At 45.0% G+C, this 27,100-nt stretch overlaps 1 protein-coding gene across 8 annotated transcripts in view; it reads left to right on the top strand.

Moving 5' to 3' along the window:
- Positions 1-214: 214 nt before the first annotated feature.
- The window catches only part of arl13b (ADP-ribosylation factor-like 13b), a 51,921-nt gene continuing 25,035 nt past the window's right edge, over positions 215-27,100 (top strand). The window contains exons 1-11 of one of the 8 annotated variants that reach the window (XR_005097379.1): positions 216-806; positions 3,262-3,332; positions 3,419-3,668; positions 4,011-4,116; positions 4,370-4,572; positions 4,770-4,884; positions 5,023-5,149; positions 5,319-5,444; positions 6,061-6,129; positions 6,662-6,741; positions 6,772-6,912. Coding sequence is in view for 6 of the 8 variants with exons in the window: in XM_037246294.1 (XP_037102189.1) it covers positions 748-806; positions 3,262-3,332; positions 3,419-3,668; positions 4,011-4,116; positions 4,370-4,572; positions 4,770-4,884; positions 5,023-5,149; positions 5,319-5,444; positions 6,061-6,221 (1,218 nt within the window). In the remaining 2 variants the exon portion in view is untranslated. Of the gene's footprint in view, positions 807-3,261; positions 3,333-3,418; positions 3,669-4,010; positions 4,117-4,369; positions 4,573-4,769; positions 4,885-5,022; positions 5,150-5,318; positions 5,455-6,060; positions 6,489-6,521; positions 6,913-27,100 lie in introns of those variants that run through there. The other 7 variants (XM_037246295.1, XR_005097380.1, XM_037246297.1 and 4 more) reach the window with 7 other exon arrangements.

Raw genomic sequence — 27,100 nt, 5'->3', positions numbered from 1 at the left:
ATACATCATTGACATGAAATAAACAGTTAAAAACATGTAAAGAAATGATCGAAATAATTCAAAAGATAAAAAACAACAAAATGTAATACGTTTCATTCCAAATTCATTCATTTCTTGAATTTTGGTACCGTTCCATTGATTGTGCCCAGGGGGCGCTGTTCAAAAGATCTTCTTTTACGATTCCTTTTGACGAGGGAATATGACGTCATCACGCCTGCCTGCATCCTAGCAACGGAAAAGAAGGCGCAGCAAAGCGGAAGGAAGGAAGGAAGCTAGCTAGCTAGCTAATAGCTAAGTGCCTCGTTCGCAATGTAAACATCTTAGTGCTTCTGGAAGCAACTGTTAAAAGGTAACAGACGTGCGTCGAGACGAAAAACGAGTTTCAACAAGCCGCCGCGGCGGCGGCTAACTAACGCCAGCTCCAAGCGCGCCAGCCAGCCAGCCAGCCGCACTCAACGCTTCTCGGAGTTTTGGGCTATGTATTCGACGTTTGGGGGCTTCGCTTGGCTTTACTCACACGGTTACCTAGGTTACAACTTGATGTTCAGCATCGAAATGGCCGCCCATGCTGTTGAGGACTTCGCTCGCGCTCTCTCTCTCTCTCTCTCTCCTAATGTCGTGAGGGTAACGGTCTCCACACGACGCGACTGAAAAGGAAAAGCGGTGGTGCCACTCCTGACCTGAGGCTGGCTGGCAGCTCGATGACCACTTGACTCCAGACGCTCGCTCGCTCGCACTTGGCCTGACATGTTTAGCCTCATGGCGAATTGCTGTAACTGGCTGAAACGTTGGCGAGAGCCCGCAAGGTAAGTCGTTTTAGCAAAAAAAAAAAACAATCAACATATTTCATATTTTGGGCTTTGATTTGCAGTTGTACGTGTCAACTTTTTCAAAATGATCACCAACCGGTAAATTAAATATTTATGGTGCCAGAGTTAAACCATGATAGAAAGTTGGCGTTATGATGACTGTTCATGACTTTTAAAGACTCGGTGTGTAAGTCCCTCCCTCATCATGTTACACCATTGGCCCTATTGTTATGGAAAACTGTGGCGAACAAATATTCCAGGATTCAGCACAACAGTTGTCCGATTTGTAGAGATGGACGTAAAAGCTTGTAAAAATGGTGAAATTGAAGACGACAACTTGTCATTTCAGGGAGGCTATAGTTTTTGAGTAGCCTTGCGGAATATACTTGGGGTCCTTGGGGGTAACTCAAGAAATAGTCTTTTATATGACGCTGTATTTTGTCATTAAAATATACAGATATAACATTTATTTATATATATATATATATATATATATATATATATATTTTATTTTATTTTTTAAATCCCAGTTACTGTATGCACTTTTTTTGACATATTATCAGACTTCAAATTCAGATGCCTTGTGCTACAGGCAGGCAATGTTCACAGTTCATACAGTAGTCACATTTGTTCCTGTATTATAATTGACTCTCATTTGTACGCATGTCTACACTGTTCTTGTTCATCATGGCGTACACCAGGGGTGGGCAAACTTTTTGACTCGCGGGCCGAACTGGGTTCTAAATTTGGATCGGAGGGCCGAACCAGGAGCAGATGGACGTAGTGTTTGTGTGAAGTAATATAAGTGACCTGTAAAGGTCATTGCATAAAAGATTTTGGCCTTTAGTAGGTAGTAAAGCATGGATATTCCAAACAAGTTTTTTGAAAACAAATGCATTTATTAACAGCATTAAAAAAAAAAATCACTAAAAAACTGCTATCAGTGATTCTCATAAAATACGACACTATTATTATGAATAACAGTCTCCATCACTTCAGTGCCTGCAGGTCAGATTAATGAAAAATGTTTATCTTATGAGATCACATCAAACAGCAAACATTCTGACCAAATATATCATCTTGAAGAATCGGTGAAAGCATACATCCAAATAAAGTAATCAAAACGGCAACACGGTGAGGGGTATCTGAACATCAGAGCAGAACTCACAAACACCTGGTAACAGAGGTGAGGAAACGGGAAACACTTCCTTAAAGTAAGCCTTAAGAACTTTACAGGTTAAGATTAGTCGCAAACAGGTGGTGGGTGCATCAATGTCCTTGAGCATCCTGCATTGTTTGAAAATGAGAATGGTCGCTAGTTTCAATCCCTGCTATGTGTACAAATCATATTCAAAATGCATTTTTTTACAACAAACTTGAGAGCCTCCCCTTCATTTTCAGTGGGAACAGTGTTGTTGGTCTCCCTTTTTTGCTAGTGCATCATAGTCTGGAGTAAAATGTGTTGTGGCAATTCTTAGGAGAGATCCGTTTACCTCGATCTGTGACGGGTTGATGTGGCTGAACGTCACGTCGCGTACGTCGAGCCAAATTGGCCACTCTTTTAACATTCGGCACTCACTTCTTTTCTTCGGGCCATTCATTTTAATGGAAGGATTCCAGGGGAAGGTTTGTGGGTGGCTTTAGCGTAAAACTGTATCTGAAAGCTCAGCGAGCGAATTACAAGAATGCTGTCGTCACAGCCCACGCTCTAAATTCGGGACTGATACAAATAGAGCGCGAGTGCGCCATGTCCGTACTACTGAGTACGTACGTACACGCACTTGTGAGTGTGCACCGAGCTTTCTGACACGGCTTCCGGTAGTAAATGCGCAGGCGAGCGCTTCCCCATCTACTGGGGAAACGCAGTCATTGCAGGCAAAATGACAAAAAAAAAAGTTTAATAATACAATTAATTCAGGGTTGGCGGGCCGGATTAAACGGTCCCGTGGGCCGGATGTGGCCCGCGGGCCGTAGTTTGCCCACCCCTGGCGTACACAGTCATGGAGAATCCCGATGTAAGGATAAAGAGTTGCCTTGCGGAACCCACGTGGTCCATGTGACTTGAGCGAGCCTGTGGATTTAGTCCGAAATCCTCATCTAATCCCACAGTCGGTCGGGGAAGCTCCCTCCCTCCCTCCCTCCTTTGACACCTTAGCGCGAGGGGTTGCGACGCATATCGTGAAGGTGGGCGGGCGGGCGGGCGCTCATGAGATGGTTGGCCTTTCCATGAAGCTTCCATGAAGCGCTTGATGTCCATTCCACTCAAGTGTCAAAGTTAAGTATGAAGAAAGGCGACAAATGCGCGTCGGGTCTGCGATTACTATCGACACCTCGGAGACGACCCTGCGAAACGTTTGTCGCCTATCCACTGTTGATCTTTGTCACTTAATGAGCGCATAAAAGTCAAGACTGACTGATGTAATATTCATCCTTTAATTCCTTCCGACTGCAGAAAAGTGACTCTGGTGATGGTCGGACTGGACAACGCAGGAAAGACCGCCACAGTCCGAGGAATCCAAGGAGGTGTTGACCTGAACGTTTTTTTTTTTTTTTTTAATTTCTTATCACACTTGCTTTGTCTTTGCTCACCTTTGATTTTTGCTTTTCAGACAATCCCCAGGATGTCGCTCCCACCGTAGGGTTTTCCAAGGTGGACTTGAAGCAGGGGAAGTTTGAGGTCACCATCTTCGACCTGGGCGGCGGGAAGAGGATCCGCGGCATATGGAAGAATTACTACTCAGAGTCGCACGGCGTGGTCTTTGTGGTGGACTCCAGCGATGTGCAGCGGATTCAGGAGACGCGTGAGACCATGGCGGAGGTTCTGCAGCACCCGCGCATCGCTGGGAAACCTGTGCTTGTGTGAGTGGAATTCAAAGTCTTTCCAAGTTGTACGCTTCAATCATCCTTGATTCAAGTCGGTTTTTTTGGCCTCAAATCGAGGTCAAAGTACTTTCAAGCACTTCATTTTCATATGATTGATCATTCTATCATATGGCTAGTGGCAGAACGTTGATGCCTCCCCGTTTCTCATTTGCTCAAATGTTCTGATGTTCTCCCTTAAGGCTGTGCAATCAATTTCAATTCAATGACGATCACCTAAATATAGTGTGTCAAAGATTTCAATTTGACCTCATATTTCTGTGTTTTCTACCAAAGAACAAATGATGATTTCAATCATTATGACTTGTATCTGCATTGCAGACTTGCCAACAAACAGGATCAGGAAGGCGCGCTGGCGGAAGCAGACATCATCGAGAACCTGTCCTTAGAGAAGCTTGTCAACGAGAACAAGTGTCTCTGTCAGATTGTAAGTGTTCCTGCCCCTGCTGAGGGACATGACTTCTGCTTGCTTTTCCTAGCCGCCCACCCGCCCCTGCCTGCCTGCCTGCCTGCCTGCCTGCCTGCCTGCGTGGCTGCCTGCCTGCCTGCCTGCCTGCCTGCCTGCCTGCCTGCCTGCCTGCCTGCCTGCCTGCCTGCCTGCCTGCCTGCCTGCCTGCCTGCCTGCCTGCGTGGCTGCCGGCCTGCCTGCCGGCCGGTGCTAATGACAAAACCTTTTCCAGGAGCCGTGCTCTGCCGTGCTGGGTTACGGCAAGAAGGTTGACAAATCCATCAAAAGGGGTTTGGGCTGGCTGCTCAACAACATTGCCAAAGATTACGAGACCATTACCGAGCGTGTGCAGAAAGACACAGCGGAGCAACGAGCTCAGGAAGAGCAGGATAAGAAAGAAAGGGCAGAACGAGTGCGGCGGATAAGAGAAGAGAGGTGAGCTCAGCCGCGGCAAGACACATCGTAGCATGGAACACAATAACTGTCCTTGTTGTCTACAACCCAAAAGTAATGACTTTTTTTCTCTCCATCACTTTGAGGGTAAACACATTTGACCCCAGTAAATTATTTTCTTTAACAAAGATGTATGAAGGTATGAAGATGCCAAAGGTTAATACATTCCCCCCTCCCAGAGAGCGGCAAGAGAGGGAGGAGGCAGAACTGGAGGGCAAGCAGATCTGCCAAGACCAACCCGATGAAGAAAACATGGCCGACCCATTCCTGCCTATTGAAAATGTCATTTGCGAGGTGCGAAAAGGCCACACACACACACACACACACACACACACACACACACACACACACACACACACACACACACACACACACAATGTGAAAAGCGGGCGCGAGGTGACCAATTTCTCTTGCATTCAAAATTGTATTCAGAGCGGCGATAAAGCAGATAATAAGAGGCGGCGGCTACAGGAGAGTCCGAAGGCGGCCGCCGACTACGAGGAAGAGGATCGCCAAGAGACGGACAATGCCAGACAAACTCCCGATGATTCCAGCTCAAGTAAGTACGTTGGGACGGACCTGGCGCCACCTTTTGGAATAATAAAGGTCTGGTGAGTTTCGTTGAATCTCACTTTTGAGCCACACAAGCCGACAGACATGTGGTTCCAAAAGAAACGAAAAGAAGCATTTTTTGTTGAATGATTTGCGCCAGCCACATGTTGTCACAGGCACAGTCACTGAGCAAAGCAAGAAAAAGGGGAGAAAATTTCACCTGAAGAGGAAGCACCGCGTGGACCCACTCAATTCCACCGAGGAGGGGCAAGGAGAGCGAGCCACACCTCCACCACTTCCAGGTTAGGCTTCTGACTTTCTCTTCTCAACTTGATAAAACTGACGTGGGGAGCAAGTCGCCATTGTTGTTGGACTTTAGACTGTCCAGTGTTGGCATTGGTTGTTCTGCTTCCTGATACCGATGGAGGGATGGATGGAGGCAGGGAGGGAGGGAGGGAGGGAGGGAGGGAGGGATGGACAGCGCCTTGAGATTTGAGTCACACTTTTCACAACCACGCTTGCAACTCCAAAGTCATACCTCAAATGACTGTTTCCTAATCTTTATTTAGCATTCCCAAAAATGTCACAGAAATACAGAGTGCACATTTTTCTGAAGCAATGGTGTTGTCTTTTTAATCTACTCACATGGGTATACCAGGCCTATCTGAAATCTGAGCCCATTTATTAAAGATATTCACTTGTGTGAATAGCAACATACACACTCAAGTTAATTGTACCTTCCGCCATCTAGTGGACGAGCGTTGAATTGTTGTCTGTCTCCATGATATGTAGTAAATAAATCATGAAGCAGAATTTCCCACAGCACACCTGATGAGGTATCACAGCGCACCAACGTACTGATGTTTGCCTGATAAATCTTTCAATGTTCCACTGCCTTTTCTTTTTTTTTTATTATAGTTGGATGGGCGTCACCTAAAGTTTCTAGGCTGCCCAAACTAGAGCCTCTGAGGGACTCAAAAGCTTCTGGTAAAAACAGCCGTGTCGAGAATCAAAATCATCGTTTCGTTTCATTCTTGAACAACTTCCATCCGATCTCATGCTTGCAAACAACGGTTTGAGTTTTGGTTCACTAACGCCGAGAAGTGTTTTCTCTTCCGAGTAATAATTGGAGGGACGTTGTTGCTATTAGAGGCAACATTTCAATTTGGCACTGCAGAGGAAACACTGAAGCCGCCACGCTTTAACTCGACGGCGTGTCGACCATGATCATCTCCAACGTCTTGTTGATCTTTGCATTCATTTTTCTGTCTGTTTCCATTGGGCATCATCCTTGAATTCACCCTCTGATCCCATTCTGTGTTTGCTTTGAGCCAATGGCTGCGTAATAACTTGGCCAAATTGTCTCTTCCGCTTCGCAGAGTTTTACAAGAAGCCACTCCCGCCTGTCGCAAATAAGCCACAGCCTAACAGTGACACCTGCGATGTGGTCTTTTAACCTCCTTTTACCGATCGGGGACAACCCGAATCACGACTCTCCTCTTGTGCTTTTTGTCCCAAGTAAGCGGAGTGTAAACCGCGCTCTGCAGCATGTCTGGGAAAAGAAAAGAAAAGAGCTGCCCGGGCGGGAGCAGGGGAAGTGCGGCGCAGCGCGGCGCGGCGCGGCGCGGCGCGGCGCGAAACATGGACAAGGATGCTCTTTTCAGAGTCGGACGCCGCAAAACTGTGTTTTTACACAACAAAATGTACATGTTTACGATCCAAATGTCCCATATGTTTTTACTGATATTAAACATAATGAACACGGCTGCAGTCATGTTGAATGGTTGTTTTGTGGACAAATCTCGTGTTAAACATACAACAAATGATCAAAACATTGAGTGACTGAAAATAATTCAACTCATGCTCTAACAGAATGATATCTAATATTTGAAATGTGATGTCTCGATGCGCATCCCAAAGCGATAACATTCAAGGACGATTGGAGTTTTAAAGTGGACCATTCAGTGGGATTCCATTGAATGAGAGCATGTATGATATTTGATGAATAGGGCATTTCCTTCAAAGATTGATCTCCCCCCCCTCCAATATCCACAGGATAGGGTGCACAACCTAGACAAGGCGGCATAATTCTATGGGCTCAGTGTGTAATCCTTTGATCGCATTGCTTTCAATACCTTTTGCTTCAAGTGCTGCTGCCTGTAGGGCTGGCTGGCTGGCTGGCTGCGCATCGATCTGAGACTACATTGGCTGGCTGGCTGCGCATCGATCTGAGACTACATGGAAGGAAGCCTCTGACGGAGCATGGCGCAGTGTTAATAACGTGCGATGATGATATTGACTTGGCTGTCATTCCGATCATTGACTTGCTTTCCGGAACATGTTCCGCCATAGATTGGCCCGCGGGATGCTTTTTCTTGACTTTTCCCAAGTGCAGAAAAGAAAACGAGCATGCCAATTTATTTTGTGCGACACCGAAAATGTCAACCATAAAGATGTGTACACTGCAGGGAGCAATGCGTGTCAGAGAATGAAAAGACAAAACAGGGACTAGCATTATTATAAACGAATGTAACCGGATGTTTTATTTTGCAGAATCAACATACCCGACCGAAGATGCATTGACTTCGCTGTCTCAATGAACCTCACATGCTCTTTTCAAAGTCATGTCAAATGCTGCTGGCACGCTTAGCTTGAAAAGGAATGGTGAAAAAAAGATGCATATACTTCATGCATAAGTTAAAAAAGAAAAGAAAAACGGACATGGAAGGAATGAATTTAAGCAGCAACCACTTTAGGCTGTTTCTTTTCTTTTTCTAATCTCCATGCACTCTTTCTTTTTACCTGTAGAGGGCAATCCAGTCCCAGAAATCATTGACGTCAACGTGACTACTCGTGAGCGAGTCAAAGTGTATTTTGCCGTGTCTTTTTCGATGCTTCGTGAGCATCTGGGGCTGTGGTGAGACTTCATTTGAAAAACTTAAGACCTCGGCTGGAATGTTTCATTATCAGCTTGTAGCCCATGCTAGCTACGCTTTTGCTCCTAATTCGAAGGAGCCTTGGAGGCGTTTCGGGGCATTCCTGGAATGGCGCCACGCTCGCTTCCTCGCAATACACCAATGACATGGACAACAAGTCAAATGAGCAGGAAACGCTTGGATGATCCTGAAACATTGTTTCCCTCCCTCTGCCAATCAAAAGCTGCTTTGTACTTGTTCCACAAGGTGTGTGAGTGCCTGGTCGCTTTTCCCTCGCTCCCTCCGACTTCTTCAATGCAGGCCCACGACATTGGTGTCATCGGATTGGTTGACGAGAGAGAGAGAGAGAGAGATGGAGCAACTTGGCTGCAATTCTGCTGCCCAATGCGTCCATATGACTTTGTTGCCAAGTTTATTGACTTTTTGGACCCAAGTGAGGATCTATTGCTTGCAAAGAAATTCAAAGTGTGTTGCTGTATGCTGCTATGTATTGAGTGTTTTTTTTTCTTTCTGATTCCATCTCTATCTACTGAGTGAAAGAGCTGTAGTGGATGCTGTTCGCTCTGGTTTCATTCAGTCGAGCTGCAGCGACCATGATGACGGACGGCGTTGACACAGCGACGGTCTTTACTCGTCCAAAAAGAGTCAAGTCAAGTCCAGTTGATTTGTATAGCCCTAAATCACAAGCAGTCTCAAAGGGCTTCACATAGACAAAAATGGACAATTATTCCCAAAGCATCCCCTGATCTGAAGCTCCCAAATGGGCAAGGAAAAACTCCAAAAAAAACCCTGCCAGGGCAAAATGAGAAACCTTGAGAAGGGACCACAGATGGAAGGATCCCCCTTTCAGGATCACCAGGTTGAAATGGATGCAGAGAGGGCACAAATAATACATCATATGAAAATCAAGAGTGAGATACGGCACAAAAATAAACGGAATTGCAACATTTCTCAACAAATTGTTACCATTTTACGGAAAACCTGCGAGAGGGTGAATTTAGTATTTGGTGGTGGCTCCAGCACAGGTGATGGGCACACTGCCAACTCTGAGGTTATAAAAAGGTGGCGGGCGGGCTAATGCAGAAAGGCAGGACAAAGAGGAAGATTAGGCTGGAAAAGGCAAGGAGGGATCGCTGAGAGAAAAGGGAAAGCAGATAAGGGATAATGAGGTCTTCATAGGAAGCCTGCGTGCGTGCGTGCGTGCGTGTTAGGAGGGGAAAAAAGAGGGAGGGAGGGAGGGAGGGAGGGAGGTAGTGACGTGAGATAAAGGTTCAAAAGTATGATGATGCTGTGTGGCGTGGCGTGGCGTGGCGCTGCCTCAGCACAACTTGAGAGAAAGAGAGAGAAGCCACAGTCAAATGTCTAAAGTCTTTGCGTGTGGAAGGCGATTCGCGCTCCAACTGATATTTTGCGGCTTGACAATAATCCATCGTGTTTCCCAGAATGTTTTTGTTGTTGTATTTTGTAATCGCTCTTCCTGTTTAGCTTTGTGTATTTAATTATTAGCCCCTTTTTTTACAGCTTCACATCAGTTCCACAAGCACCTCGTGCCATGACAAATGTCCATTTCGCAAGGGAGGAGAAGCAAAGAGAGAAATCTGGATACGTCACATCTTCAGATTCACCGACGCCACAAGTAGGACTGTAAATCTCAACACGGATAGGAAATCAATGTTGTGCACGTGTGATCACTTGATGCTCCGGCTGATGAAGCTTCAGAATTCTTGTCGGGAGGAGAGAAGAACACCTCTGATGATGACGGGCGATGGAAAATGCCCGTCCGTCTTGAAGGATAGCGAAGATACCCAAGAGCGATTGCTCCCCGAGGAGTACATCCCACTCCGAGGGGAGCGCAATTCTCTGGAGATGTTTTATAGTCTGAGTGAGTGAGTGAGTGAGTGAGTGAGTGAGTGAGTGAGTGGGTGAGTAAGCCTTTCTTTCTGCTGCCACTCAGCAATAATATTACTGCTCCAACAGTGGCTCCCTTTGCAATGATTTTCTCTCTGTTCTGCGTACTGTTTGGCCATAGAACTTTATTGACACAAGTGACGGTTACACTACCTGAATCTCCAGTCGCTTGAAAAGTCCACAAATCCCCCTAAAAAAAAAAAAAGCCCAGAAACTGCCGTTAAGGATTGGAAGGGGCATTTATTTAATGTGGAAGAAACGTGGCCAATAAAAAAAAAAGTGGGCTTGTAGGAAGGAGAAAATGGTGTTGTTAAATCCAGCTTGTTTAAAATCTTTGGCAGCTGGTTAAAGTAAAGCCTCTCCTATCTCAACAGCACTTTCTTTGGGGGTTTTCTTTCTACAACTTGGGTTTGGAATCGGACTGGAAAATGCGTGCGGTTTTATAAATAACTTTTTTTTTTTTCATTTTAGGCATCTGGCTAAGGGTCAAGACTCCATGCAAAATGGGCTAATGAATAGCTTCGGTGTGGTGGTGGTGGGGGGTGTCAAAAGCCCTTCAAAGTCACCCTTTTTGCCACTTGCTGTAAACTGAAAATGACATTGCAGTTGCTCAGGGTCCAGGTCATGACATCTCACTTTGATCATGTGATGTTTGCAAACTGAGCCATGATTGTTTTTTTCCCGAGCCTTGAGCAACTGTGATGTCATTTCCAGTCAGCAGCAAGCGGATGGGTACATTTTGCTGCTTTATTCATATTCCACAAATGTCATACTCATCTGAATGCTGTGATTAGACTGACTAGTGGGGGTTGCATAGAACATATTGTTAAAAAAGGGGCTTGACTCCCTCTTTAATCAATGGCTATTTGAGCACAAACGGTGCGGAAGCACATGTAGACAGACAATATAACAACTCTCATAGGCATGTAGTGTTTATCCTCTTCAAAAACAACTCCTAGAATTGAAGCTTATGAGCCCCCCCTGGTGGCCAATTCATGCACATCAGAAGGAGCAGCACAACGTCCATAAAATTCAAGCAAAGTGTCCAAAATGTCATCAGCAATCTTTTTCCTATGGCACAATTATCGACTTGCCGTCTTTCTTGCTCTTAGTATAAAATCAGCTGGTCTGAGACAAATATAGATTTGGGCTCACTAAAACACTCAATGAAACCCAATGAGCCTTTAAAAGTACACCAAAGTCTTGAAGTGTTCAATTCATCCTAATCAATAGGCCCCGTGTTCCTCTTTGTGGCAAAATCCATCCATCCATAGTCATTACAATGTGTGAACAATGTAAGTCGCTTGCCCTTCCAAGTCGGATCTGGATTGTTGCATTCAGAGGCGCAACAGGTGAGCCGTGCGTAGGTGTGGAAAAGCGTGTGCGTGTCGTGTCGAGAAAGTTTAGGGCCTTGAATAGCCGCCAGATTTGTACAATTGATTTTTTTTGCAGTGTATTTAATGTCGTGGTCCCTAATGGGCTCATTATGTTTGAGTTATTGGTCCCCCTCTAAAATCTTAGACTATCCACGGTGTCGCCACCCCCTCATTTGGAATCAAGCTGCTTGACGTTTCCACTTAACATTCCATCATCTGCAGCACACCTGTGGAGCACGTCAGCTGTAAAGCAAAGGAACGGACGGCTCAATCGATGCTTATTGCAGCCACCAATAAAGCTCATGACTGAGAATGGCATCCGAGTGGCACAATGGAAAACATCCCGCCCGCGGTGTTGGCTCTCTGCTCTCGCTGCTGGAGGAGCAACGGAGGCTATTGGAAGTTAGCCGCACATGAGCGGCAATGTTTTGCTTGTTGCTTTTGAAATATTGAAGGCTGCTTGCTTGCCACTGTGAATGCAATCAAGATTCAGCTGCTTTTATCATCAAATGAGTGAGACATCTGGTGGTAAATCTACTCCTATTTATGGCTCTTTATAGTATATTTATGATTTGATGTATCCACTAATAATGGTTGATTTCTTAACCAATGAATGAACTTATTCATTCTCAATGAAATATTTTGCTTGCTGACACACCAAGCGGAAACAGCTGCATGTGTGGCCTCACCCTGAGCGCAGGCCAGGCCATCTGTGACACTTGTCGAGTCGCAATAAAGGCAAAGCCCGGTTGAGTGGCAGAGCCGCCCGGTAGAGTGGCAGAGGCGCCCGGTAGAGTGGCAGAGCCGCCCGGTAGAGTGGCAGAGCCGCCCGCCCGATGGGTAAACACACTGTTGTCTCAATCTCTGGCACCTTCTTCGCCTTGCCCAAGTAGCAGAGCCTGACGGCTGGAAGAAAAAAACAAAGTTCACGTCGTCACTAAAACGTATCGTGTGGTATTTCCAATCACGTTCATGTTTCCACTCATCAGCATTTGAAAGAAAACTGTCACCAAACCTTTTATCTTGTAGCAACTGCTGATTGGGGAACTCGGTCGGCAAGGGCGGCATCCAACAGCAACGCGACTGCTCGGCCGTTGTTCCTTCGACAGGTGTAGTCGTTGCATTTACGGACCCTTTTGTTTTTGCTCTGCAGCTCTTCAGACGATAGAAGAAAAAGTCAGACACTCGGTCGGAGGGAAACGTTTCCACATGTGGTGTGGTGGGCTATCCAAACGTGTCCATGGCACCATCGCCGGAGAGAGAGTACATGACTTTGAATTATTCCATCAATTTGGTGCACATGGGCTGGTGTGTAATGAGTGAGCCTCAGTTTGGTGTTCCATTTTTAAATTAAGGTTACCATGAAGGTAACATTTCATCTTTCTGAAATGAAAATGATTTGATGTGGTGTACTGTCGAGGTCAAGAAACTTCCAGTTGTCATCAAGGATATAAAGTTCCTTCCACGTGTAGAAATTAATAAAGAAATAAACACATTTTATATGTATATGATTATTATTTTTTTTTTAATGTGACTTTTCCATTTCACAAACTTGATATTGTATTCACAAATACAGTTTTACACACCCCAAAAAATGTCTGGGGTTGTGAGAGCTTTTATTTATTGATCTATCTATCTATCTATCTATCTATCTATCTATCTATCTATCTATCTATCTATCTATCTATCTATCTATCTATCTATCTATCTATCTATCTATCTATCTATCTATCTATCTATTTATTTATTTGAATAGGGACAATGCGCATTCATGAACATCAGTACAAAAACAAATGTAAATATGCTACAAAGCTAGTTTCAATTTCATTATTGGTGGAGGAAATCAAAAGCACTGATTGTTACAATTGAGATGAAGAAATATAGTGTACTTCTTCAGTTCACTTGTTGAGGTGTCATTTTCTCTTAGGGTCAACGGTGGCTACTGCACTAAGGAGTGCACTGCATAGGTTACAAAAGCAAGATGGCCGACTCCATGTTGGCAAGTGTGCATGAGGACTCTCACTGGATTAGCTTTTTTTTCCCAAGCATTCTTTTGACATTTTTGCAATCATTTCAAGATGGAATTGTCAGTATGGTGTGGATCCTATCAAGCCAGCAACCATCCGTGACCTGGTTCCTGACCTGGACACAAAAATGGTGAGTCAATATATCAAAGTCTTGCTGTCACCTTTTGAATTGAGTCAACTGAAGTCATGGAATTGTGATCAAATAGCAGCATCAAGATCCAAGGCAGATGAGACTGAATTGAAGTGTTAAGGCTCACGAGACAAGTTCCTCACCAATGCTAGCGAGCCAGGGAGCGAGCCAGGGAGGGAGCGAGCGAGCGAGGGCCACACACACATGGCAGACGCGCTTGCTTGAGAGCGCACAGATGTTACAGCGGAGCTAGCTCCAAGTAGCACACACAGTGCCACTTGTCTTGTCTGATGAGAAGCCTCATTTGGAACTGCCATTAGGAAGACGTGTGATTTATGGCTCTGTCTGCCTGCCTGCCTGCCTGCCGTGGCTCTCACTTCACAATAAAAGCGAGAGAGCGGCAACCTCTGTCCCGCTGCCTCTGTCTTGTTACTCAAACATTTCGCCCATAGAGATGGCGGCGGAACCCCGTCACAGACACAGTCTCACGTTTATAAATAGACGGAATGAATCAATGATGGAGATGAAGACATCTATGTGGAGGACATTTTTATTATATTCCACCAGTGGGAATGTGAAGGGGAAAAAGATTATGCAGGTTCGCATGCAATGATTCATATTGCGGGGTGGGATTCCATTTGAAGCCGATAATTAGTGTCATCATCTTAGTTAACCTCCACGTGTCCTGGAAAATGATAGGCAGCTGGATCATTATGAAACAAAATCAAAAACACACCAAATGCAATTATAAAAATCATCACTTCTATCTTTCACCTCTTGCGAAATGTCAGAAGAATCAGATATGTCTTTAATGAAAGAAAATAATAACAGAAATAAATATGGATTATGTCACCATCCCTTCCACATTTCCATCCCTGTGCAATTAAAAGGATAATGTGGGAACAAAAAAAAAGAGGATGTTGATGCCGGCCGGCGGGATTGAAGTTCTATTCCCTGGGAGGGCTCACTCCGCCGAGCCGCTGCATCTGTCCATCTGTCAAGCCCCCGGCCGGGCCCATCAATCCCGTAGCTGAGTGAGGAGCGGAGGACCAACATTAATCACTCAGACGTGGACAGCGGTGGTCTGCTCCGGAGGAAGGAAGGAAGGAAGGAAGGAAGGAAGGAAGGAGTAGAGAGGGCGCAATCATGTGAAATGCTACTTTTTACAATCAAGCTAAGAAGTGATTGGAAGAAAAAGAGTGAAGCCATTAAATGTCAAATGCAATGTTTGTACTGTCTTTAGAATTGTAGTCACACTCGTCACAATATTTGATTGAGTTGGTCCAATTCATTGTTAAGTTGAATTGATCTGCCTTGTTGCTGTAATGACGTCAATGTTGTAGCTCGCAGTCCATTTGTCTCCCGTTCCACAAAAGTCTTGTCTGGTTCCAGATGCTGCATCAAGGATAAAAACAGTCCATTTCAATTTGTCCCAGCAGCTGCTCCAGCACAAGCTAGCTTTCAGGTGTTTCCATTCGAAGATTTCGGCGTGTGGATGTTTAGGGTGGCTCTGTCTCGCCCTTAATTGCTCGATTCATTGAGTCCTCCCTCTCCCGCCCGCCCGCCTGCCTGCCTGCCTGCCGCTAGCGGGTGAATATTTCATAATAGAGGCCGCTCGCTCATTTGTCAACCTCATGCTCGGCTATAAAATACACATTGCACCCGACTTTGATTTGTGTCATCGGCTCGGCTCGGCTCGTCTGAGAATGATGTTTACTTTAGAAATTAGGTGCTACGAAACTCGGCCTGTTTGCATTTGCGGGAACAAAAAAAGTTTGTGGCTGTGAGCAGAGCAGAGTAGACTAGAGTAGAGCGGGAAGCATCCAGCGGAGCAATTTTCTCTTCAACACATTAGCATCTTGAAAGCTACAGTCGGTCGGTCGGGGCTGCTGCGACTCCACCAAAAGCCGTAAATCATTTGTGATGTGATTTTCAGGAGAATTCATTTGGATCAATTCCACTGCAGACGTCACCGCTGCTTCGCTCGCTCCCGTTGTACCAATTGCGTTAGCGAGGCAGCCGTCACTCTGGGAACTGGCCAAACTTTTCCCAAAAATAGCTCTCGACGTCATGTGATACAAGAGCGCCATTTTATTTCGGCTTTTTTGCAACATAGATTTGAGAAAAGCAGCCTTCAGAGAAGAACGTGAGGTTATGTACACTTCAAAATAAAGGTGCCGTGTGTGCGTGTGTGTGTGTGCGTGTTTTCTGGCCGTTCTTTTAAACACAGCAAGTGTTTCAAGTTTTTCCTTTTTTTTTTAATTACCGTAATTTTCGGACTATAAGTCGCACCGGAGTATAAGTCGCACCAGCCATAAAATGCCCAAAAAAGTGAAAAAAACCCATATATGTATATAAATCGCTCCTGAGTATAAGTCGCCCCCCCACCCAAACTATGAAAAAAAACGCGACTTATAGTCCGAAAATTACGGTAGTCTTGCTTTTGAGTGGTGAGTAGCATTGGGAAGATTCTAGAGTCTAGTGTGGGCAAATGTCCTTTAGCGTTGAGTGCTCCTTGCGCTCAAGTGGCTTCCTCACGTACACACGTGATCTTGTCATCTCGTTGTGGATGGCTAAATATTTGCCAATGTCTGCTGAAATAATGAGTCGTCAAAACAACGCGGAAAAATCCTGTTGTGAGGATTTCAGATTTGCTGACCTAATCCATTTTTCTCATCAAAATAACCACTCAAGTATGCTAACTGCAAAAGTACAATCATGAAGCGTTTGTACTTCCATTCTTGTCATCTTTTACTGTATGAATACGAAACTAGGAAAAGCGCTGCTTCGAGGGAGACGCTATTCTTGTACTCATGTCCCGTCTTGCTCCAACGGTGATCAACACAAGCGCAACATGCATACGTTTTGACAGACAGACAGACAGACAGACCGGGTCACTCTCGGAGGAGTTGTCCCCTGCCCGTTGGCATGTGGACGTGTGTAATGGAGATGGATGGTGGCTGGCTGGCTGGCTGGCTCCGTCCGTGCAACACTGTGCAGCAGAGCAGAGCAGAGCAGAGCAGAGCAGAGCAGAGCAGAGCAGAGCAGAGCAGACGGACTAGTGCCTAAACGCCTGTCTAGCAGCACCCATCAGTCTTCCCCCGACCCGAGCTCAGTGTCACTCTGCGTGCGTGCTCTGACTTCTTTTGAAAATGGACCTCAGACGAGATACACCATGTTCCGTTCAAAAGAGAAGAGCACATCGAAATGTTGCAACAGAGCTAGGCTTCAAGCTGTTGAAGTTCAGTCCCAGCTGTGGTTGATTGTCAAACGAAACATAAAGCAACGAGAATAAGACGCGTCATATATTATGATATGCTACCTTGAGTCTGACTCGTGTGATCACTCACTGATGATCACAGTTTTGTTGTGCTCCATTGGGTATCAAATGCCTTGGCAATTCTTTTGTACCCATACAAATGTCAGGAAAAGCCATTTAACATCTGAACTTGATTTTGGGATTAATCAGAGGCACTTTTAATGATTGCTGACATGCGTTTCAATGGGATGTGTTATGAGAGTGTGAACATTTCCTCACTTTTATTTTTCTTCCCCTCTTGAAAAAAACATATGTTTTTAATGAAGTTATACACATCCAGTTAAAGGAGATCATGTTGATGTTGGGAAAAGTTTTCAAGTGCTTTATTGTGCTGAGGTTTTTTTTGGGGCGTCACCAAAATGTGGCATTTAAAGAATGGCACGTAGTCTTTTTGTTGACACGGCATACGTATGGAGAAAGTAGTGGCGCCTATATGGGCTGGAAAATTGGATTCTTTTCTTGTGTGAAACAGTGGCGCGACAAAACAGTGAGCCCCATTATGCATTGAGATTAAAATAACAGCTTGACTTTTTGATTCATGCCACAAATAAAGGAGCGGGTAGAATAACACCAAGCAAATGCAAGGTGAGTGAGAAATGTTCCACATAATTAACAACTTGTAAGTTACACTTTCTTTCGATGATTGCTTGTTTTGTCCTTCAGTGCAGCGACACCAAAGATGGCAGATTTTCTTTCTTTCTGTCCTAGTTAATGATTTTTAATGAATGCCAAGAAAACCGTTTTTTGAAAGGCCTCGAGTATCTGCGTATACATGTGTGTGTGTGTGTGTGTACGTACGTATGTATGTATGTATGTCATAAGTGTAAATTTCCAGTGGCTGCACGATCACAGCAGAAATAGGATGTGTGATTTTTCAGGCAACACAACTGTAATCCAAGTTTCTTTTCTTTCTGTTTGCGGCGACAATTGTTGTGTCTTATGTCTGGTTCTTTTTTACCCTTCGAGCTTCAATTCAAAGGTGGTACAGTAATACGCTGCAATAAACCTCAGCTACTTCAATTGAATTATTATTATTATTATCTCCATTTATTTCATATGAATGATATCACTGGTTATTAATCACTTCACTAGCATTTCAAATGAGTTTCCAAGCTGCCGATTGGATGTGTTTGAGATCCGAGCCGATCCTGCCTGACACAGTAGCCTACCTACAGCGCAAGTTAGCTGCTAACTGCAAATTTGTCAACATTAGCAATGAATGAAAGCAAGTAAGCGCCAGCCAGCTGTTAAACATTCGAAATCCTAGTTTACAATGGTAGAAGAGCGCGTTTCACATTGTGTCTGACGGGAGCCACACGAGCGAGTCTGGGTCATTTAGCCACAGACCCCATCCCAGATGGTTCTGCTCCACGATGTCATTAAAGCAGGTCAATGTTTGAACCCGCATCTGTTTGCTACAGCGACTTGAGAACAGACTGTGAAGGCAACTCACGTGTGTGTGTGTAAAGTTGTGTCGTGCAAAGCTGTGCTTCCTTGACAGTTTTTGAAGCTTGACCATTCTCGGATCATCTTTTTAGCAGATGCTTATGGAGATGAACGATCGCCTTTTGTCTTCTCCAAGTGGAACAGGACACGCGACGTTGCCTGTCTAAAGCTAGAAAAGGGATAATGAGGTGACTGCTTTCCAACAGAGAGAAAGCCACGCAAGACAAGTGGACACTCACGTTATTGCTTCGGGATTGGCTGACAAGCCATGCATGCTCGTTTGGGAGCGGAGAGGGCCGCTCTCTGTGGCGACCGTTCACGCTCGTGCTTGACAGAAAGAAAGAAAGAAAGAAAGAAAGAAAGAAAGAAAGAAAGAAAGAAAGAAAGAAAGAAGCCTGCTGGCTGGCTAGGCGAGGATGGAACTGACACAAATACGTCAAATCCTGTCAGCTAGTTTGAGCGTTGGTATTCTGGTGGTGACGGCTTTCAATGCCACAGTAGCAGCACCAAAAGAGCAATGCCTCAAAGGTTACATTATTTGGGAACAGATTTGTGTTCTTTACATTTGGAAGATAACTTGAATAGAAATCGATTGACTTTCTTATTTTTGTTCATTTTTGCTAGCTTGCGGCGTTGCGTCGCGATTACGTGACTGAGACCATTGTACGGAAACACAGTAATGTTTTTTATTTTATATTTAAGTCATATATATATAAAATTAATAAATTCATTGATTTTTTGCCAATTGATGCCACTATCAAGCTCTGTTTGGCACAGAGTCATAATGGTTTCCTGAGTGTAGCGATTTATGTCAACCAACCCAGCGTTATGTGTGAAAAGAAGTTGAAAACTTGCGAGAATCGAGAACAGTTTCCAGAGACGGCGTGCTAAGGCAGGGCAACAAAGACAAAAATAGAGATAGCGTTCACAGGTGTCGAGGCGTTCCGTCTTAAAACAACATATACGTATCAGCCCGCAAAAACGAGCAAAACATCAACTCAGAGTTTGACAGAATGGGGTCATGCTGAAATGAAATCCAGTTTCCACAATCTAGGTAAAACAAAACATTGATGGCAGTACGGAAATGTTAATGACATGGCTGGCTCCAAAGAGGTTTTCCTTGATGCCAGACTCTTTTGGACCTTGATTGAATGAGCACCTCCTGTGTGTTTGCTCCTGCCTGATGGAAGCATAATCATTTCAGAAGGCGAGCTGTGTGAAGGAAGCTCTGTGTTCCCTTTACAAGTGTTTGTGGGCACATGGCTTTCACTGCAGCGGCAGCTTCCTAGGAAGCCTCCAGTCGGCTTCAGACCTGCCTGGCATGACAAAGCGGGAGATTACACCGGGTGCTAAACTAGCCATGGGGAAAATGTGAAGCAAATTCAATGGATGGAGTAATTCAATTGGAGCCCTTGAATAATAGTATCATTTGCCACGGAATTAGCCTCCCTCCGCCACTTTCAATCAGCACTGGCGAGGCCCAACTTCCAGCTGCACTCTTTGCTTCGTGAGGGCAGGCAGAACAAAAATCTTTTCAAGGCACCGTGGCTTGTCACTCTCATGCGAGGGTGTCAAAGTGGTTTTTGTCACGGGCCACATTGTCGCTATGGTTTGACTGTGAACTTTGAACCCCTATGAAGAAATGTATGATCGACTATCACCCAAAAAATGATTGATTGAAAAATTGGATTTGACGACTATAAATTTAAAATCAAACACCAGTAAATTGTTTTCGCAACTATTTTTCAATTGAATTTAAAGTGTGTGTGTGTGTGTGTATGTGGGGGGGGATCCGTAACAAAAAATCGATTTAATATTTCATCTTAGTGAAGACAATTTGTAAGAAACGTGAAGTCGATGCACATGATCTGCCTTCACGGGCCACATCAAATAATGTCGCAGGCCAGATCAGGCCCCCGTGCCTTGAGTTTGACACCTGTGCTCTCTTAGTCCCCTCAAAGATATTGGGAGGTGTTTTGTGGTGAACGTTTCCCCTATTATTCAGAAGAAACCCTGCCTATATATATATATATATATATATATATATATATATATTATTATATATTTTTTTTTGTTAGCAAGTGCAGGAATGTTTGTAAGCGTTTGCAATGCTTTGAGCCACTTTGTGAGAGTTTTGCGATGACTCTTTAAAGTATTGTCGTCGTGAGCCCATTAGCTGAGCTAAGTTTTCGAATGCCTTTTCCAAGGGTTGGAGCAGAAAGAAACTTTACAGTCATGCAAATAGTCAGAGCACCCAGTCTGAAAAAGATGTGTTTCAATTTCTTTTCTACACTGTTCTCATATGGGCGCCATCACCAAATGATTCCCGAGCGCCGCGGCGGCGGCACCGCTGCTGCTCACTGCTCCCCTCTCTCTCCCCCAGGGGATGGATCCAAATCACACGGGGATGGGTTAAATGCAGAGGACAAATCTCACCACACCCAGAGGTGTGTGTGACGATCATTGGGACTTTAACTGACTTGACTTTAACTTTATAAAGGTGGAAACAATACAATTGATTTGACGGACAAATTGCTGGAGTGTCATGCGTTTTGAATGGTGGCCAAGTTCTCCAGCACCAAAGTCAGTCAAAAGTGGCGTGCTGAAATTGTCCTATTCACTGACATGACACGCTGGCAGGCTCCTGTCGATCGCCTTGAAAAGAAATCTGGATGTGACTTCTGCTAAAGTGAAAATTGCTCTCCGAGCTCAACAAATTGGCAGCCTTTCAGCGGAGAAGATTCAGCAAATGAAATGGTGCCGAGCTAGATTGGAATAGCAGGAGCCGCTTTTCTTTTGTCAAGACTTGATTTAATTGCAGAGCGTGACGCATGTCCTGATATTAGGCCCTTCATTTGTGTCAATTCTCACAACTGCCGAGCACTGAAATGTTTTCCATTTCTTTGAATCCAGTCAAATCTAAAAGCAGATTGCAAGGTCCTTGACACCCTGTTTTTCCTTCTCTCCCTTGTCTGAGGGCTCGCTCTGTTTGTCTTTCCGACTGGCTATGAAATTCCCGTCTGAAACTTGGTTTCGACCAATTTGCTGAAGTTGGACAATAAATATGAGCGGAAGGCAAGCTACTATCTTTGGAGGCTTGAATGTTAGTCTCGGCTTTGAACTGGTCTCATCCGTTTCATTGACCTCATTCACGACCATCCCAGTTCATATCTTTGACGTCAATAACCGTCAATGGCACTGAATGAGGAGTTGATTTGGTCACAAGTCAACAATTAGGGGGCGTCAACATCACCATCAAGTGATTTCTGTGAATTCCTGGTTTTGATTTTCAACTCAACTTCATTTTCATAGCATTAAATAGTTGTTGTGCCTACCTAGATGGCCACTTTGATTCTTTTTCAAATCATGATTCGAAAGTGCAGCGCAAGTACTTGGACAGTAAATGTCCAAAGTGTAACAAACATGAGGGTGGATGGACATTTCTGGCTAACATTAGCATTTAATGCGCACATGGTGGACCTTATGGTTGCAACAACATTCAGTTGTGACTCTGAAAAGCTCACACATATATTTCACATGACTTCTACACGGCAGGGTGGCCATGTGAAGCTTGACAACACGCCTCTGGACCCATAATATGATTCATATGAAATGATACAACAACATAAGTGCCAAGATTTCAAGCGCACACGTTCTATCGGAGCTTTGGTTACTCGCCCATATCCAGGCTTGTCTTCTCTTCTCATGAATTCGGATTATTTTACATTTGTTTCTCAAAAATGTTCATTCCCAGGCCCTGAACCAAAATGTTCTTTTTTGCTGCATGCTAGTTGCAGTAACATAACTAAGCCCAGCAGATTCCAGGGCCAGTGATGGAGAATACGAGAAATCTTTTCATGGCCATGACACCATTTTTGGGGTATTATCACAGCATCCCTCGGTCTGAAATCAATTCCGAGACGTTCTCGTGGTGTTGACTCGATGGCGACCGGACCGCGCCGGTTGTCGTGGATTATCCATCCGCCCGCCCGCCTCTCGTCTGACCGGCTTCATCAGTCCGTGCGCGTTGGCTGGATGGGACGGGACAGCTCTGGCCGGAACAGTCCAGTTGCAATCGATCCAATGACTCGCTTAAAGGACAATCATCAAAGGCTTCCTAAGACATTGTTTTGCTGTATGGCGTTTTTGTCGAGTCCACACATTTGGAAAGAAAGGAGTCCTCAAAGTCACAGGTATTCAAATCTTCCCCTGGAAGCTGGGTGCCCAGTGACCAGGCCTGGCCACCACCTAGCTCCGCCCCTGAGCTCCTCCACGCCTCTTACACAAATAGTACTTGGAAAGTGGATGGATAGAATTTGTAGAAACGCGACTGACTGGGGAAGGAGCTTCCTGCAGCGTTGAGATGTTCCAGCCACTCCAAGATTTGCAGCGTGCAAGTTTCATGTGGTCAAAACAAGACCGTCAATTTAAATCCAAGCCCTGAAGAGAAGGCAGGATTTGAGCTTAATTGATTATTTAGAAATCGTCTTCTCTCTCGCATCCTTTTGCATGAATATTTTAGCCCCATGTTCAGTGGCTATGAATTATGGATTATTTAGAGGACGTTGGTGCGAGCGAGCGAGCGAGCGAGCGAGCGAGTGAGAGAGACCACAGGGCTTGAGGAGGAATTTTGTATATTTTTTCCCCCCATGTTAACGTGTGTTAAAATGAGGGGGGGCGATGCCATTGAAGATTGCAAAGTTGGACTCTGAGCATTTTATGACCTCCGCTGAGGGCAAAGCCGTCCGGGCAGGAGGTGTTGTTTTGATCACCTTTGTATCTTCATGTGTTCTTTTTTTCCCCAGTTGATTTGCATGAGTCGGATTATGCAAAATTACTCAACTGACTTTCTTGCAATTGAAAACTTTGTGGATGAGTCAACAGCAGATATTTTCTTTGAGTTTAGCAAAAAGTTGTTTTGGGGTTAAATTTCTGGTATGAAGTAAATCATTTTTATTTAGAGTATATTCATATAAATTTAGAGGCTAATTTGAAAAAAAAACAACAACTTGAAAAGGGTTTTTAAAGTGTTCTTTGTCAATTCATCTCTAAATGCAAACAGACGAAAAAGAAAATCCGTTTTGTGGTTGTCGGCCTCGGCAGAGTTCTACTCTAAGTGCCATTCGAGTTTTTCTTCTCGTATGCGTCAAATTGACTCAAATATCAAGTCGGTGTGAGCTCATAATTGAATGTTGGCCAGAGTGCGGGTGCGCCAATCATTGTGGTGGTTGCAATTTTGACATCTTAAAAGAGGAAACCAAATGGCGGTTCTGCCTCCAACTTTGTAACGGAGAGCTTTCAAGCGTCACGGCTGATGCATTTTGTGGAAAAGGAGACCAGTAATTGGCAATGTTGCTGTGACCGACACGCTAATGATCAATTAATTGGAGCTGTGTTTATTTAATTACTCGGCACAAACAAGTGCTGCTGTTCAACAATATGAGAGGCCACCTATTTTGCTCCCCAGTTAGCTGCGAGAGCTGACGGGATGTTTACGCACAACCAACTCGTGTGTGTGTGTGTGAGTGAATGCATGTGTGTGTGTGTGAACTATAACTTGAAATATAATAATATAATATCAATAAAAAGCAACAATTATAAAATATATAAATAGCGGCTGTTCCTGCTGTGCGAGCGTTGGCCTCTAGGGGCAGTGTGGTGTCGTCCCTGCACAAAGTACACACACTTAAAATGAGATGAGAAAAGTCAAACCAAATTCAGCTCGCTTTTCACAGATTAGGAAGAATAAGTGCCTTTTCGTATTGTTCTATTTTCTGTATGTATGTGTTTCTATTGTGTTTGTGTGTAAACATTTGTTGTTTGAAGGATAATCACCTCCGCAAGCCGATACTAATTGGCTGTTAGCGTTTAAATATACAATGCGTGCAATTAGTTGTTGTGCGTTTAGTTTCACACGAAACTTCAACTGGGAGTGTCACTAAACAATTGAAAGCATGCTCGAGGGCAGAAATCACTTAACGTAAAGTCACACGGAGCATTTAGGGCACCTCGAAATTTTGCTCAGTATCGCTCTTTTTGGCAAATCAATCGTTTTCTTTTCTTCTTCTTCAATTCTAACGCTTTTACATTGCAATATGGCAGCGTTCATGTCGGGCATTTATAAACACCTGAGCCAAGAAATTATCGACAGGATAAGAAACGGAGCCACTATGCTGTTGTCAATGGGGAAACTGAGCAGCATTATTGATTAAAGCAAGTTATACATTGTCTTATAAAAAGAAACGGCTGTATAATTAAAGAAATGTCATCGGGAGGGGTCATTAGGAGAAATGAAACGGTCGATAAAGTTGGCCTGTGACTCATCAGCTCTGTGGGATGAAGACGCTCGCTGCCTCTCTCTGTGAGAGAAGATGATCCTTCCAGATAAATGCAGTGTAAATTTAAAAAAAAAAAAAAGAAAAAGCTGCTGTGTTTGACCTGTTTTTCTTTTTTTTCGTAGTGCGTTTAACCCAACTTGATACAAGCAAGCGTGGTCGTCAAGCTTGACTGTATTGATGTCTTTTTTTTTTTCCTTTCAATATGGAGCTCACCTTGCATCCACAACTAGCAGCACTCAGTCTCACTGGTTGTTGTCGGTGGCATTTATAAAAGTTTCATTCCGGCAATATAAAACATGACTACATGTCCCGCTCTCATGAATCGTTTGTGTCACGCACGGTTGCTTCGGACGACTCGGCAGAGGACGTTAATGGCAAACAACTTTGTGACAGGGAAAAGCTGATCAAATGTATACGACGATGAGAATTTGGGCTTTCCCACTTTAGATTGATGTCGGCGATGCTTGCAGCGAAAAGGGTAAATGTGGGAGTTCGATGATCCGCCTGTCATCGTTCCATCGCCGTGATCGTCAATAAACGCCAAATCTCTCTTTTGCTCTAACGAGATACACATGAGTAAGGACCAAAGTAATTAGTCAATGGCAATCAGATGTTTATGGAGGAAGGAAAGAATTTGTCTTCTCCCGTCTGATGTATATCAAGTGCTCCATAGAGAGAATGGCTCTCTGTTAGATTTCATTTAGATTGTAAAAACCGAAACGCATGCTGTCGTCGGACTTTTATTGTAGGATTTGATGTATTCATTTTTTTCGTCCTGTTTTTTGGGGATTAAATTTGGGATGTCATCAAACCAATTGGAATATCACATAGATGGTCTGCCTGCCTGCCTGCCTGCCTGCGTGTCTGCCTGCCTGCCTGCCTGCCTGCCTGCGTGTCTGTCTGCCTGCCTGCCTGCCTGCCTGCGTGTCTGCCTGCCTGCCTGCCTGCCTGCCTGCGTGTCTGTCTGCCTGCCTGCCTGCCTGCCTGCCTGCGTGGCTGCCTGCCTGCCTGCCTGCCTGCCTGCCTGCGTGCGTGGCTGCCTGCGTGGCTGCCTGCGTGGCTGCCTGCGTGGCTGCCTGCGTGGCTGCCTGCGTGGCTGCCTGCGTGGCTGCCTGCCTGCGTGGCTGCCTGCCTGCTTGCCTGCCTGCGTGGCTGCCTGCGTGGCTGCCTGCCTGCGTGGCTGCCTGCCTGCGTGGCTGCCTGCCTGCGTGGCTGCCTGCCTGCGTGCCTGCCTGCGTGCCTGCCTGCGTGGCTGCCTGCGTGGCTGCCTGCGTGGCTGCCTGCCTGCGTGGCTGCCTGCCTGCGTGGCTGCCTGCCTGCTTGCCTGCCTGCGTGGCTGCCTGCGTGGCTGCCTGCCTGCCTGCGTGCCTGCCTGCCTGCGTGGCTGCCTGCCTGCGTGGCTGCCTGCCCGCGTGGCTGCCTGCGTGGCTGCCTGCGTGGCTGCCTGCGTGGCTGCCTGCGTGGCTGCCTGCGTGGCTGCCTGCCTGCCTGCCTGCCTGCCTGCCTGCCTGCCTGCCTGCCTGCCTGCCTGCCTGCCTGCCTGCCTGCCTGCCTGCCTGCCTGCCTGCCTGCCTGCCTGCCTGCGTGGAGTTTGATCTTTTTTTTTTTCTTTTTCTTTTTTAATTTAAACTTGACTTTGAACATGTAAACTGTGCTTAAAGATGAGCGGTGATGTGCTTTCTCATTGTCAATCTTTTTGAACTTTTCTATTACGACACCTGTTGGTTCTTGATGTGAAACAAAGAAAGAAACAAAGGAAGTAACAGTTCCTATCTATATGTATTCAAGACATCCATGTATGTAGTTGTATAACCCAATGTGTGCTGTGATGAATTACATTTACAGTGGGATGCCTGAAATGGAGGCTGACCTTTGACATAGCCTCAGGCAGACCATATCTGCTCTCCACTGTGTCCTTGAGCGGGATGAGCAAATCGTGACCTCTGACCGCTCTGTGGAGGCAGAGCGGACGGAAGCTCGCAGTTGTGCCGCATTCCACTCTTTCCATTCGTGCATCATCTCAGCCTTGGCCGTACACGTAGCCAAAGCTGTCTAAACTCTCTCCTCGCACCTAAATTCATGCTTGAAAATGCCCATTTCATTATGTTCTAAAATCATTTCAAATGGATGGTTGGATTGTTCAATGGCACTGTACTCAAATGTATAGAAGATGTTTGAGCTTGTTTGTTGTTGAGGGCACAGCAAACGATGACTTTCATTGCATCAAGAACTTGTTTAGTATATCACGGTTGGAGCTTGAATGGGGCTCTGCACGCACACACATTGCAGTATTCTACTGTTTTCCTTATGGCCAAATAAGTTGAACCACATGCATTTTTTTCACAAATACGATAAATGTAAACATAAACAAAGCCTTGTGTAGGTGACATTGTCATCTTTGGTAGTTCTTGAAGACATCTTGTGTAAAACAAGACATTATTCACACTTCCTATGGGTGAGTTTTTTCAAATGATTTCA

This window comes from Syngnathus acus, chromosome 2 (genome assembly GCF_901709675.1).
Source record: "Syngnathus acus chromosome 2, fSynAcu1.2, whole genome shotgun sequence".
Taxonomy (NCBI): Eukaryota; Metazoa; Chordata; class Actinopteri; order Syngnathiformes; family Syngnathidae; genus Syngnathus; species Syngnathus acus.
The sequence above is the reverse complement of the archived record's forward strand: the minus strand, read 5'-3'. Positions and strand labels throughout refer to the sequence as shown.